Source organism: Perna viridis, chromosome 8, assembly GCF_037379345.1.
Source record: "Perna viridis isolate PV_CMFRI_1.1 ecotype Kerala chromosome 8, ASM3737934v1, whole genome shotgun sequence".
NCBI lineage: Eukaryota > Metazoa > Mollusca > Bivalvia > Mytilida > Mytilidae > Perna > Perna viridis.
Window position 1 is genome coordinate 22,377,508 of NC_142452.1, and position 15,410 is coordinate 22,392,917.

General features: G+C 32.8%; 1 protein-coding gene across 1 annotated transcript; it reads right to left on the minus strand.

Moving 5' to 3' along the window:
- Positions 1 to 1,914: 1,914 nt before the first annotated feature.
- On the minus strand, positions 1,915 to 6,103 carry LOC148609852 (protein lin-7 homolog C-like). Its single transcript, XM_088541279.1, has 4 exons — positions 5,994 to 6,103; positions 5,194 to 5,235; positions 3,233 to 3,381; positions 1,915 to 2,787 (listed from the first exon to the last, which is right to left on the minus strand). Exons 1-4 carry the CDS (start codon positions 6,028 to 6,030, stop codon positions 2,422 to 2,424), a joined length of 594 nt encoding a protein of 197 aa, XP_088397405.1. The 5' UTR covers positions 6,031 to 6,103; the 3' UTR covers positions 1,915 to 2,421.
- Between the last annotated feature and the right edge of the window lie 9,307 nt (positions 6,104 to 15,410).

The following is a 15,410-nucleotide window of genomic DNA, read 5'->3' on the forward strand; positions in this document are numbered from 1 at the left end:
AAAACTGATTTCCAAGTATTTGGTCCTTTAAAGCTTTATTGTGTAGCATACCATGTGGTGCATGTACATAACACCCTTATTATTTGAAGATGTGCATTAAAATTAGACTTGAAAAATATTCAGAAATATCATACCTCTACTTGTAAGAATGGGTGTATACTGCAAAAAGTTTGCGTTTTCTCTCAGCATATCTACTAGGCAGTATGATTTACTTTTGAGCAAACCAAATTTGCTTTTAAAAAAAAGTTACAGTAACTGCAATGGTTTCCTTTTTGGTTCACAGCCAGAGCATGATGATTTGTCCACGGTCTCCATTGTTCAGTACTGACTTTTAAAGATGACATATGAAAGAAATTTTGTCACTTTTCTTCAGAATGAATTTTTATTGGATCTGAATACTGACATTTAAAGAAGCTTTAAACTAATGAGGGCTTTTCCAATAAATTTTCCCTTAAGTGTGTGGAAAGCCACAATTCATAAGGGGTACCAGCAAAAGAATTTCATTTTGGCTGTGCATTATATTGTTTAAAATATCAGAAGTACATGTACCCCCAATCCAGGTTTTAATATTTAAGTGGCAGTCCATCACCAAACTATTATTTACTAGAATAGCCCCGAGTTATATTGTTTTTCTCTTACATTCACTACTGTTGGACACAAACCATTTTCTTTTTAAGGGGTGGGGGGGGGGGCACTGGGATTTCATGTTGAGTTTGTGAATGAAAATTCTTTTCACACAAGCCTGGAAATAAAAAGAACTTTGAGTGGCAGATGGAGTTAAAAAAAAAAACAGATATATATAAATCCACATTGTTAATTCATGGGGGAAATATTTGTCATAATTTTCTTTGGTTCTATATGATGGAATGTTTTTGTATTAAGTATGTAGCTTTAATCATGTTAATGAGTTGGAAATTGTCTCTTTTTTATTTTTAGTTCTGTTAACCATGACTATTATTGGATGGAACTTGATTAAATTTCAAACTGTTTATGGCATTTTAGCATGACCTAGCATGTGAGATGTACATGTAATGTGAAGTGAAATAATGTTAAACCCCATTTTCTGGAAATTCAATTACATTTCTGTGATAGAACCATGCAGGTTATGATACATTTACAGTTTATGTAATATTGTACATGTATAACTGAAATAGACTTGTAAAACACATTTACCATACACTCTCAAAAGAAACAAAAGAGGTGATGTAGATACAAAATGAAATTTGTGGAACACTTTGCAGTTCATTTCAACCTAATTTTCTTACATGATAAAATTTTCTTCACCTTATTAAACTATTGGGCTAATTTGTGAAGTGCAACATTAACAGTTTGATAATAGTAGCATGGTGACCATATTGATAGATATCATATTTAATATGATCTACCTGGTTCTTACATTGATCTGTACTGAAGCACAAATGAAGAAACAAAAGAAAATGTATTTAAAAATGTCCACAAAAAGGTAATGACCGTCCACGTCTCTACAAATATAGATGAACATTTGAAAAAAAAGGAAGATTGGCTGATTGTAGTTATATGTCCTACGACAGACATTTGAACAACTGATCAACCAAACCGACCCTGCTAAATGCTTGTCTAATATGATGAAAAAGAGATTTTATGTGCTAGATTACAGATGCAACAGCCCACAGTTATGATATTAATAGACACACGCCCAACTTGGGCACATTGTTCTAACTCTAAGTCAACCAGTGGTCACTTTATCTACTTAATGCTGCATGTTTGGAAAGGGAAGCAATGACTACTAATTTTAAAGTCTATTCAGAAAAAAAGGAAGAAGAAAGTGGTCAAGAAAAAAAATTGTCCTATTGTTTAAGCTCGGTCACCTCATATCTTTCCATACCCAAGTAGATGATATGTATTTAGAAACATAAAAAAGGGAAGATAAAAAGCTGAATGTTAAACTTTTATTTACAATAAATCACAACCTACATTAAATGTTCTAGTAAATAAAATACATACACCTGATATAATGTAAAATAAAAGACCTATAAATACAAAGTTAATGGCAAAATAATTAAGTTTTTATACAACAACCTACATTAGACAACACTTACAATGTATAATGGTATATGAGAATGTTTTGATTGGCTAATAAAAATCACATTTTATCTATTAAAAGCAACAATTTTGAGAAAAATGTGGTGCACAATCCAATGATATTTTCTTCCAAAAATTTGAATGATTTACATGCACATGAACCCAGTTTATACACATATGTGTCTGAATTCAATGTTTCTTGTCTCCTTGCTTAATAATTACAACTATTTATGTCTTAAACACATGAACCTTTCAGAATTTCAATAATCAACAGTGTTGAAAGATGAAAAATTCAGTGTGGTTTGTTTTGTTACACATCAATATTTTCTATGCAATTATAAGAACATAGATATGGTTAAATCAGGGTGCTTGTCTTCTGGAGGACATTCTCTGTTTATCAAATCTAGCTTCAATTTCTTCAAGAACACGAGGGGTATATCTAACCACCAATCGAACAGTACCCTTGGCTTCTTTCAATAACTCTACTGCTCTTTCGTGGTGTTCACCTTCAACACTGATCCCATTTACAGACAACAATTGGTCCCCTCGTTTAAGACCTCCATGTCTATCTGCCACACCATCTTGGATGATACGAGATATGTAAATTGGCGAGTTTTGCTCTTTTCCTCCCATGACATTGAAGCCTAGACCCTCCTCAGTTTTGGGTAATTCTACGACCCTTGGATGAGCATGTCCTTCACTGGCAGCAAATGCTGCCACTGTAGCCTGTTAAAGAGAAAAAAAATCTTACGTGTAGGATTTTTCACTTTTTCTTTGTGGACCTTTCTTTAGGATGCAAAAGAGTCGAAGATATTTCACTCTTGAAAGTAAATTTTAACCCCTGATAGAATAGGTATCATTATAATGAAGTACAGCTCTACAGCTTTATAGTACTTTGTAATTGTAGTCTCACTGAGGTTAAATTAAGTACAGCTCTACAGCTTTGAAGTACCATTTCATTGTAGTTTCACTGAGGTTTAATGAAGTACATGTATGCCTCTACAGATTTAAAGTATCATAGTTTCACTAGGGTTCATAGTTTAAAAAATTACTTCACCACAGTTTGACACATCACAAATCCTTATCATTGTAAATTTGAAATTATAGGCCTTGCAAATTTAATTATATATTCTCACAAAATCAACTTTGCATGGCCTTCATTTAACTGTACCTTGGCAGTAGCATTAGCCCTGACTTCATCATTGCCAGTGATATCTACTGTTTCATAGATATGTTCATACACCTCTCTTACAGCATTGAGGAAATCACTAGCTAAGATCTTCTGTAAGGCTGCTAACTTCTGTGGTGGAACCTGGCCACCTGAAGAATAATGTTATGTACTGCATAAGTTACATGTAAATTCATTATTATAAATTTCAAAATCTGGGGTAAATATACATTGTAATGTAAAATTTCAAATGTGTACTGAATATCAAATAAGACAAACATGTATATGCTAAATACATGTAGTTATTTTTTTGTATAGCTGAAGTGTTATACATTGTGTATCAACATTTTTGGAATATAAAAAGTACAATTCTTTACTATTTAGGTGTACTAACAATTACTGACAATGATATCTGATCACCTGAATGGACTTAAACTGCCACAAAAGTGCTTTACTTTCTTTGCACTGAAGTCAATCATTTATAATTAAAACATAGGTATTGACCTTCGAAAATTCTAAAGCAAATTTTTGTTTTTGTGATATGTTTTGACAGAAATTGAAGTTGTTTACAATTCTAAGCTGAAAATTTAGATGGGAGAAATTTCTGTGAATGAGGCTAAATCTCCTGCTTTGATACAGACACATAAGGAGGAAAATGTTTAATTTTCATGAAATATCAGGAGCCTCCTGCCAATACACATATTCACTTAAATAATAAATTTGTTTTTTGTAAAAATGCACAAAATGTGCATGCATGAACCACCTTCTTTTTTTTAGTTTATTGCAATGGTATGCTGTTCGTACACTAACAGATGTGTATACTTTAGATACAAATGTATCAAGACAAACTTGAAAACTAAAAAAGAATTTTACTAAAGAACATCCACATAATATATGATGTGTACAACTGTATATGTACATGTAAAAGTAATTTGTACATGGAATAATTATTCCGAGTGCATAAATTTCAAAATTTTGAGCAGTTGATGTGTGACCTGTCACAAAAATGAATCACATGCATACAATGTATTACCTCTACAGAGCACCTCATACAGTCACATTTAGTAATGAAGTTGAAAGAGTAATCAAGGGAACCAAGGTTATTAGCAGTGATCAAAAGAATGTAATCCAGGGACAAAGACCAGACATGGAAAACAGACATACACAACAAAGAACATAAAGTAAAATCATACATACAAAGTAACAAAAGTAAATGAGCAACTCGGACTCCACTAAAAACTGGGAGCATGGACCAGGTGCACCGGTAGGGTAAGTGTCCTCTGCTTTTCTAGAAACACCCGCCGAGTTGCTCATAAAAAGTCAAGTCCGGAGTAGACAAACGAGGAAAGGAAAACTATGACCCATTGAATAAATCAGTTTTCATGGTGCTGATGGATACACCATAACGATCCACGAGTTCATGATGACGACCATAAAACTTCTGTAGTGATGACTTCAATCTTGTAGCAACATAACCCTGTTCCAGAAGCCTATTTGTTGGAGTTCTAGCGCGATACAAAAAGTCTGCGTAGTTTCGGCAAGCTCTGGCATAACGTATGAGTTGTGATATGAACACTCCATACGCAGGAGCCGAAGGAATGTTGCCACAGATGAAAGGAAAGTTGACAATTCTGAATGAAAAGTCATTACGTTTGTCGTAAAGTTTGGTCAATAGTTTTCCTTTACCATCGATTTCTAAGTGTAGGTCAAGATATGAGGCTGACTTCACAGTGTCTGTAGTATCTTTTATCTCAAGTTCTTTTGGGTAGATGCGATGTATCAAATCCCGGAAATAAGGATTGTTTAAAGATAACACGTCATCTATATAGCGGAAACTGAGATTGAAGGATCTAGCCAAACAATATTCTTTCTTTCTTTTGAATTTGTTAATTACATTTGTATGTTGAAGAAAATTTTAAACATTCAGAATCCTTTTGACCTACATTGAAAGGATCAGAACTTACTTTTTTGTAAAGCTTCTAATAAATCAATTGCTCTGTTGATGTCTGTTAAAAAAGAAGAAATAAATTACATAAAAATGTACAATGTAAATACAGAACATTGTATGTGTAAATAAATTTAGTCATTTACAGGTAATGATTCTGAAAAATATTTTTCTCATTATTGTGTGAACTTTTATTTTATTTTATTTTGCCCAGAAGTAAGGAATTCCACTGCATAATTTAAGTTATTATGTACCAGTAATAAGCATTCTCTTCATTATCTACATTTACTTGTATTATTTTTATTTAGAACATTTACAATAAAAATGTACATGTACATATTTATAGAAATACATGTACAATTCTATGGGTTGGCAAAAGGAGGCTATGTGCATGGAAGAACAACAAATAAAAATGATTTCACAATGCACAGAAAATAATATTCCATAATCAAAATGCCTTTAAATGGTAAATGACTTGACATTCATTTTATTTAAAAGGAAATCTGCTAAATGCTTCGCTCGAACTTGAGGCAAATGTCTTCCTCATATCATTTTACAACTTTTTTGTTCAAAAAGGGTGTAAAATAAATTGTTAACATCAGTAATCAGCCACTGATAGACACAATTTCTATGATGTAAACAGTTTATTGGTCCTTTAACTGTTCAATTTTAGAAAAAAAATATGGGCTTGTATGACTTGGTACATTACATAAATTGTGTTTTGAAAACTAGAAACAAGCATATCTACTAACAATGTTCTGCTTTATTATATTCGACTAAAACAAAACAAACAATCGGCTGTTCATAATATATTTTTACCTTTTTCTAAGTGAAGAGGCTCAACGTTTGCGGCCATCTCGCTTCCTGGTTGGAGTAATCGGACTTGGATGGGGCTCAACGTCCACTCGTATCTGTGCTATTTCGTACCATAGGTAATTTAAAGGAAGTTCAGTAGGATTTAGGCGCTTACCCTATAGTTTTGTGGAAAAATGCTTACTTTGTGAAGCGTATGTTTTGTTGCCTTTTTTCTTCCCACATCTCTGATACATGCTATTCTTCAAACTGAAAAATTGATGGTATATATAGACATGCTTGCAGCAACACCAATCAACCATTGCTGACCCAGGCAAACACTATTTTCTGAAGAAAGTTCCGAAAAAAAATTATTGCATTTACATCTATTCTTTTGAGTTATCAAAGTTCATTTATAGAAAAATCTCAGTTTTTCGGATTCCCTAAAATGAAAATAAAGTCATAACGATTTTTTTTTCGAACGTTGTTCTCTATTACGTGGCCATGCAAGTGTCAAAATCAAACGAATTCTAGAAAACCGCTAAACTATTCTTTTTCGAAGAAAGGAAACTGTTGAGAACAAATTTTCAAATGGAAAAGAAGACAAGTTTTTTGACAAAAATCCTACTAACCTTACATATTAAGAACTCAATCAGCGTCTATTAAACTTAACTCAGGACAGACAAGCACAGTTCGATTATCAGTTACACTACGGTTACTCCTACAACGTAAGAGGTTGGATTTCCGTTCCTCCATGGCACCAAATCAGAAAATAGCTTGCCAGACAGCCTCTAGCATTGCATAGTATACTTACTATGGTATGATTTGAAGGAAAGCCTCACAGCAACAATAAGTCTTTTTTTTTAAACGTTTGGGTCCTTACTTAAATAGACTCAATAAACTTACTGTTTTCCATACCTGGATACTCAGTAATTTGAAAAGGCGCAAGAAAGAAAACTTCGTTTGTGTACGATGATTATATAATATCTTAAATAAAGCTTAAAAGCACCTTTACAAATCAGACGGTGAGGACTATGGCCATTGAAACTTATATAAAATTGCAAACAAAATAGCACCTGCTTGTCTTTATAATTTATTAAGATTAATATTATATTTTTCCAGATATTCCAATGCCTTCGACAAACCAAGGGACCAAACTACAAGGTATGGAAAGAAATTTTAGTCTTTTACATGTACTGCAACAACATCGTGGAACCACCCCCCGTACCATTTTGGGACTGAAAATAATTTTCAACATTTTATTAGCATGTTTCAATCCTGGAATCGATCGAAATCTCCTATTCAGTTGTCAAATAGCTTTTATGCGTGGTCGCAGTTTTATGTTAAATTAATTGATGGTTTACAAGTTAAATTTTAAAGCAGCTTTTAATTCCCTTCTTCAGTCTTTTTTAAATCTTTTTCTTGATATGTTGATATAGTTCTTAGTATCTTTGATAACTGTGAATACTTTTTTTCGAAAACCTCCAAATTAGATGAAAAGCTATAACATGAATACATTAAGATCTATTTTGTTACTTTTTCTTGGTGCAATAACTTTTAAAATGTTTGAAAACCTCAAATATGGAAATAAAAAGTGAAATGTTCACTATTTTAATGCTTCACTTCTCTATATAATCTGAGAGATAGGTAATAGGTGAGAAACCGGCTATAGGTCTGTGTTGGAGATTGCGCTCTTGTGACCGGGAGTATATAAGATACTTGCGCGACATACCCAAAGTTTTTTTAAATGAGACCAAAGGTGCATGACTGCCGCCTTTTTGTTTTCTTTTTCAGGCGAAATAAAAAAAAACAAACTTTTTTTTGTAAAAAATCATGTCCATGACACCTTGAATTCGTTGATTTTAGGATTTAAGAGGCTGTCCATGTGAAAATCAGGTAAATCCTATAATATGGGTGGCACAGGGTAAATTTTATCCTACTGTATTTTTTTGTTCCTGTGTAATGGATCTATAACATGTACATCAAAAAGTATAGTTTGTTTTAAATCACAATGGATGGCTCAAAACTGATTTTAAAGATCCCCAACAAAGCAACCAAATTTTGCTCAAATTAAAGACTTGCTTCCCTTTCTTCGATTAGTTTTTCAATGCTTTCTATGTAATTTATTTCTCTTTAATTATGGCAGTTAATAAAAAAACCAACATTCAATTTTGAGAAAGGATACATTTGTGAAATAAAATGGATGATTTTTTTTTAATGTACCAACCATTGCCTAGTTTTTGCAGGGACTTCCTTTAAATATCTAATTACACAATCCTTTCAGCTTTTCTTTCAGTTATCTTAATATTGTTTTATTGATGAATGGTTTAAATAATACCTTTTTTTATTTTCATTTATTTATTGTTCATATCTTCTGTACTGTTTTGACGACTGGTATGCTGCACATTTGTATTTAAATATACCGGAAATAATTAATGAACTGTAATGGAATCGGGAAGTTTAGCGCGCTATAAAACTTTTAACCCACCCTTCATTTGGAAATGCATGTACCAATTCAGGACCATTGCGGTGGCTTTCCAACTTTCTGGTTTTTGCCCTAATAATGCCGTTTGTTTTAGACTATTCCTTTGGACTACCACCCATAAATTTTATCGGTTCGATAATTTTTTTATAACATTCATAACATTAATTTGTTGATTTTTAAGATAAACATAAAAAAGTCATTCATGTGTGTGTTATAATAAAGTTCCAACCCCGCCTATCGATTAACAAACACAAAACATGAACAATGTTCTTGAACGAAGGAATATAATGGAGGTTGTGCAGCGAAAGGAAGATAATCTATAGGAATGTTGCATCCACAAATGAGAGAAAGCATATTTATGTTTAACATGGGATGAAAAAAAGAAAAGAAATTGAAGGTAATTTCTTTCTTAAAAGCCACTCTGCATCCCCAAGCTTGTGAGTGGCTATTCAAAATACACTAATAGGCTGCATTAGCTTTTTTTTAAATTTAAATATTTTTTTAATCTTTTTTTACATCTTATTTTTTTAGTTTTGTTATGTTGTCATGACAAAAACGGCCACTATATTTACAGTCTTGTGACTGGCTGTTATCTTGAATTACATCACGACCTCAAACTTATTCTGACGGGCGCATTTACCCCTTCTTTTGCATATGCAACTTCTGTAATTTTGAGACAACAAATCGTAAGAACAGTCAAGGACATTAAAACCACTTATGCACAAAAGGGGAGAGTTTTTTTGTTATTATTATTATTATTTTTTTTTTTTTTTTTTTTTTTTTTTTGCGCAACGCAATTTTTGGTTTATTTATATTTCAGTAGCAAGCGAAATCAATATTTGTATTTGAAAATCTGCCTTGTTAAATAATGGCGAATGAATGAAGTAAAAAAATGCATGTTGTTTTCAAAATTTTTAACATTTGTTGTTCATTGTTTTATCATTTATTTATTTTTCAAGCAAGATCCTAGCTCCCCCTTTTCCACTCGCTTTCAAAATGGTCGATGACTTCGTAACACTTCGCCGTACTTTACCATTTTAACCCTTATAAGGACATCTTTAGCAACATTCGTTTTTAGTTTTAGCTGGTCAGATTAATTTGTTCAGCTATCGGAATTATTACAGTTTTCCACGGATGGTGGGAATATTTTATAGATATCGGTAAAATGGACCCTGGACTGGTCAAATACTGTGGAATTTGTACTAAACCAGTAGCTTTGACCCATCGTCGTGTGTTATTTACCGTGCATGGCACATCACTTAAATGTGCTGATATAACACCCAACGCTTATACCGAATACAAGATAACCAAGGAACCATGGGCCTGCGGGCCAAATTTTTGTGCGTCTTTTAAATTTACAAACATATCGATAAATGAGGAAAATCTCAGTGACACCACACTTAATACTCTGATGGTATCCCAACTAAACTTATCATGATCAGAGGGAAACCTGTCCGACAACAACGACAAATATAATAATTTAGATGAATTAGCCATTTTAAGATCGAAGCACCCGAATCGCTTCTTATGAGCTTATCCCAATATAAATAGTGTGCGATATAAAATATGTCACATAAAAATATTGAATAAGAAACCAAACTACTGTGATAATAACTTTGATCATGTTAACTATAGATTCAGCGATATGCACAGTATGGTAACTCAGGACTGAAGTTCCTCCAAAATCAGAAAAAAAATCATTTAGATGCTACAAAGACTTTGACCATGATATCATTCTTTTAGACCTAGATGAATTTGGAATAAAAATGTATGTGACAGTACATACGATGTAAATGTATGTTATTCCAACTGACTAAATTTTCAGAAAGTGAAATTGTAAACTAACACGGACTCGTAACTACTGTTTCTTGATCTTAGTATTCATATCGATAGTGGTAAACTAAATACTAAACTTTACAATAGAAGGAATGATTTTTCATTCCCTATTGTTAACTATCCGTTATAGATGGTGACAAAATGGTGTTTACATATCACAGTCGTATTTTTAACAATGATTCGGATTTAAACAAAAGGGATAATCATATAACCGAAAAATTACTACAACAAGGTATTCGATATCACAAGCTCATAAAAGTATTCAAAAATATTTTCAACCGATACCATGATACAAGGAACTCAGTCTCAAATACAGATGCACTTGTAAGGGATTAATACATGCGGGTATCTCTCACCCTTTGTTTTGCGGTAATATACTGCACAAATCACGAAAAGCTCGATACTCACCCAGTAAATTAACTAAACCGTTGAATAGGCTCATTCATAAGGGATATAGTTATGATATTGTTGTTACAAAACCGTTAAGGATAGCATTTTTTGGTATTAACATTGATTCGCTCATAGAGAATTTACATAGAAATATAGAACTATATTTTACATGACATGGGTTGTGTCCTTATTGTATGACTTATGATGTTCGTAATTCTCAACCCCGCACGGGTAGATTTGGGGTTGATTTTTACATACGATGAGGGCATAACTTGAAGGTTTGAACTTGTCAGGAGCTGTCATGTAATTTAACTGCTAAGAGTCCTTAGTTTGTACATTTGTGTAGTTTATATTCAGTTTCTTTATTTTCGTTGTAACTTAGACCTTTTTGAACTGATTATGAGGTGTGTTTTATTGTGTAATATTTTCTCCACAGCGGCCAGATTTTAAAGGAGGAGGGTTGTGATCACGCTAAAGTACTTTAACCCCGCTGCATTGTTTGCGCATATCCCAAATCAGGAATTTCTGCCCTTTGTATGTCTTGTTTCGTTTTCATCTAAAGTTTATTTTCATGTTACTTGAGCATATAGGGTCAACTCTTTCGTTGTACCTGTGTATAAAGATTTTTGGGGCCAGCTGCAGCCTGTCCTGTGGTATGAGGATTTCCTCGTCTTCCATTGAAGATGGCCTAGGGCTGAATTTTTTATTCCGGTGGGGTCGTTGTCTCTTTAACATATATACCATACCTATTCTCGTTTTATTATTTTTTAAATGTAAATTTATAGAAATCTATTACATGTGTACCATTAAAGCAGAGGTAAATTGTGCTAAACACTGTATCGTTTGGAAAAGACTCAATTTGTCAATGTGGAAAAACATTACGCGAGTATTTTGAATGTTTATAAAATTAGTAAAAATTACAATGTTGATGATTTTTGTTCGAAACCTATATATAATGATTTTGTAGAAAATCATTTATGTAAATTTGGTATTAAGAACACTGGTTTGGATCAAGTGTCACCAAAGATTTTGAAAATGACTGGACTAGTTGTTGTACAACCAAAAACAAATTAGAGTTATATACGTCTGATTTTCCAGATATTAATTTTAGGTTGCACGAGCTCGAGTTGTACCAGTGCATAAAAAGAATACTGTACTCACAAAAGATAATTATAGAACAAAAACACACAACAAAGCACATAAAATAACTAAAATAATACATACAAAGCAGCAAAAGTATATGAGCAAACATGGACAACACTAAAAACTGGGAGCACGGACTAGGTGCACCGGTAGGGTGAGTGTCCTCTGCTTTTCTAGAAACACCCAACGAGTTGCTTATAAAAAGTCAAGTCCAGGGTAGACGAAAGAGGAAAGGAAAACTATGACATGTTGAACAAATCAGTGTTATGGAGGAGATGGATACACGGTCCAGGAGTGTTTGATGACGACCATAAATCTTCTATAGTGATGATTTTAACCTTGTAGCAACATAACGCTGTTGCAGAAGCCTAATTGTTAGAAGTCTAGCGCGATACAAAAAAGTCTTTGTAGTTACGACAAGCTCTGACATAACGTAGGAGTTTATATATAGTCATGCCACAATGGAAGAGGGGTGTTCAGCGCGCTGTAAAACCTAGATTCAACCCACCATTTCGTTCAAAAAGCCTGTACCAGGTCAGAACAATTGCAGTATCAGCTGCTCCGGTGGTGTAATATCTATTTTGCCACATTTATTTTGGACTTGACTTGATTATGAAACGGATTAGTGTTCGGTAGTTTTGTTGTTACTCTTATTGTGGTATGGAAACTCCATACGCAGGTACTGAAGGGATGCCACAGATGAAAGGAAAGTTGATAATATTTCAGAATGAAAAGTCATCGCGTTTGTCTTATAGTTTGATCAGTAGTTTTCATTTACCATCGATCTCTAAGTGTAGGTCAAGATATAAGGCTGGCTTCACAGTGTCTGTAGTATCTTTTGTCTCAAGTTCTTTGAGGTAGATGCGATGTATAAAACCCCCCGAAACTAGAATTGTTTAACGATGATACGTCAAATATATAGCGGAAACGGAGATTAAAGGACCTAGTTAAACTATGTTCATCTTTAGGATCAGTTCAATTATAGTCAGGCTTATTAGAGTGAAGGAACAGGTCAGAAAGTAGACAACAATTTGTTCCTATTGGAATGACGACCGTTTGATGAAAAATGCGTCATTCTTAAGGTGGCATGGATTTTTTTTCAAAGTATGAGGCATCGACACCACGAGCTACATATGTTTATCTAGATGTAGCGTTTTTTTATTATTATTTTTATTAATATTTTAATTAATTAATTAATTTTTTTTTAGTAACAGCGATGTACAATGTTTTTGAGATTTTAACTTAGTATGGGGAATAGCAGTATAAGGTTGCGGCATACAGATACGGTTGAGGTGCATTGTTTTGTACGAAAAATTGATCTGGTGAAAAAAAAGGGAAATGTTGTGTAAATATTGATGATGGGTGTTATGGTCTTTGAACATAAACAGATACAATACTTGTGAAGATAAAGAGGGGAAAATGAATGCTTTAAGCTATCCGGAAAGATTCAGGGCCTTGCCGGATTGGATTCTCCACTCTGCATCAACTTTCTTTTTTTCAAAAATGCAAAATTTCACACAAACTTTAAGAATAAAAATCATGAACAGATGAGCAGAAAAAGGTTTATTTCTAATTATTATTTTGTTGTTTTACAATAATACCATGTCCGTTTACTTTTTCTGGCAGTGCCTGATATTACAGAAAACCTGTTTTTTGACAGTTAATTTTTTAAGGCACCCAAAATTTGTTATGAAAATTAATATATTTTTTATTATGTTACCATGGCAACAGATTTTTATGACAAAATTTAAAAGAATATCTGTATTTATTCCTGGATCTCCATAACATAAGATTTTGACAAAGAGTAATCAAGGGAACCAAGGTTATAGCGGTAATCAAAAGTATGTAATCCAGGGACAAAGACCAAAAGACAAATATATACTTTATACAGTAAACAATTGTTGGATCTGCTAGTGTCTCAATATAACCATATTGAAGATAGCAACTTGTGCAATTATGCAGATGACGATACCTATCATAGTTATGCTGCTAAAAATGTAGACAGCCTTGTCAATATTCTTGAAAATGAAAGCATTGTCAAAGTATTTATTAAATGGTTCTGTGACAATCAAATGCAAGCAAATCTTGATAAGTTGCAAGCCATGGCTATTGACAAAAAGACTTTCGATGAAATCATATGATTTGACCTAGATGGTAACATTATTAAATATTAAATATGATGATGAAGTAAAGCTGTTGGGGTAACATTTTATTCCTGTCTAAATTGCAAATATTATGCATAAAAAAATATGTCAAAAATATCTCAACAGCTAAATGTTCTAAAATGGACTTGAATTCATCTGAATAAGCTTGGAAGATTGACAATATATTATTCTTTTATTTTATCAAACTTTAACTACTGTCCACTGGTAAGAAATTTTTGTGGTGAGACTAGCATGAGGAAATGGCATTAAGATTTATTTTTAATGATGACCATTTTAACACATGAACAGCTGCTACTTAAGTCTAATTTCCCACATCTGAAAATCAGACAATTACGTTTTTTTTTTTTTTTTTTTTTTGCAATTCACACTTTTAATTCTGTAAAGTCCAGAATAAAAATGATTGCCCTCAAGGGGCCACTCCAATACTTATTTGATAGGGGCTTCTGCAGGTATTCTATAACATTACCCTATTCATCTATTTTGCTTTTGAAAAAAATGTAGACCTTATCATTATATTTTGTCAGAAAAAGAGATCTAATCTATATAGAAGGAGTGTCCCCATATGGCCAAATACCTCTAATGAACTGAGTCAGACGAAAAAGTATTACTACACAGACACAATATTGTAACTGATTATTGGAATTCGTGCGCGAATATAACTACTATAAACTTAGAATGAAGTGTATCTGAGACTTTACAATGTTATGAAAGCTTGACAAAAAATGGTTAAATAAAAGATATACCTGGAAGAAAAGTTTTGAAAATGAAAACAGTGCCAGTTTCTTGGATTATTGGTGGCATGGAGGACAAATAACACTTTTCCTTGTGGTAAGAAAATACTAAAAAAGAATCGTACTTCACTCCTCGATATTTTAACTGGAATGCTAGAGGTCTATCCCAGTCGATTTGAGTGATCCATTTTATCCAGATTAGCGATAGGACCCTAGCTTCAACACACATTATGATTATGGTGGCCTGTTGAATGAAAATTACAGGACTTTCCCCATATAATTACATTTTTGATCGGGCATTTATTCTTCATATACGAAAATAACAGATGATAGGACAATAATGTTTTTGTTTATCCATAATGTAAACTTATTTACTTATCATATAACTATGTTTGTTTTGCCCTACCTATTCACATATTTGGTACCTTTTCAGCCGCCGGCATACCCTATCACCTTATATATATATAGAAAGTGCCATTTGAGAAACACATCATATTCAGTTCTTTTAATGAGTAAAACAAAATAGAAAGAACTCGAAAACTATCAGAAAAGATGAAGTTATTTTTACTGTAACGTAATCTTAACCTGTATATTTTTATTTGTTTGATTTAAGGACATATTGAATTTTATCCATAAGGACAGTCTTTTTGTTACTTTCGGGACATGACTTTATTTTTGTTAGTATATCTAAGAA

Excerpts from the sequence above, each read along its gene's own strand:
- LOC148609852 (XM_088541279.1), bottom strand. The coding sequence starts at position 6,030 with ATGGCCGCAAACGTTGAGCCTCTTCACTTAGAAAAAG. Across the intron at positions 5,236-5,993 it reads GCCTCTTCACTTAGAAAAAG|ACATCAACAGAGCAATTGAT; the intron begins GTAAAAATATAT and ends CTTTTTTAACAG. Across the intron at positions 3,382-5,193 it reads ATTAGAAGCTTTACAAAAAA|GTGGCCAGGTTCCACCACAG; the intron begins GTAAGTTCTGAT and ends ATTATTCTTCAG.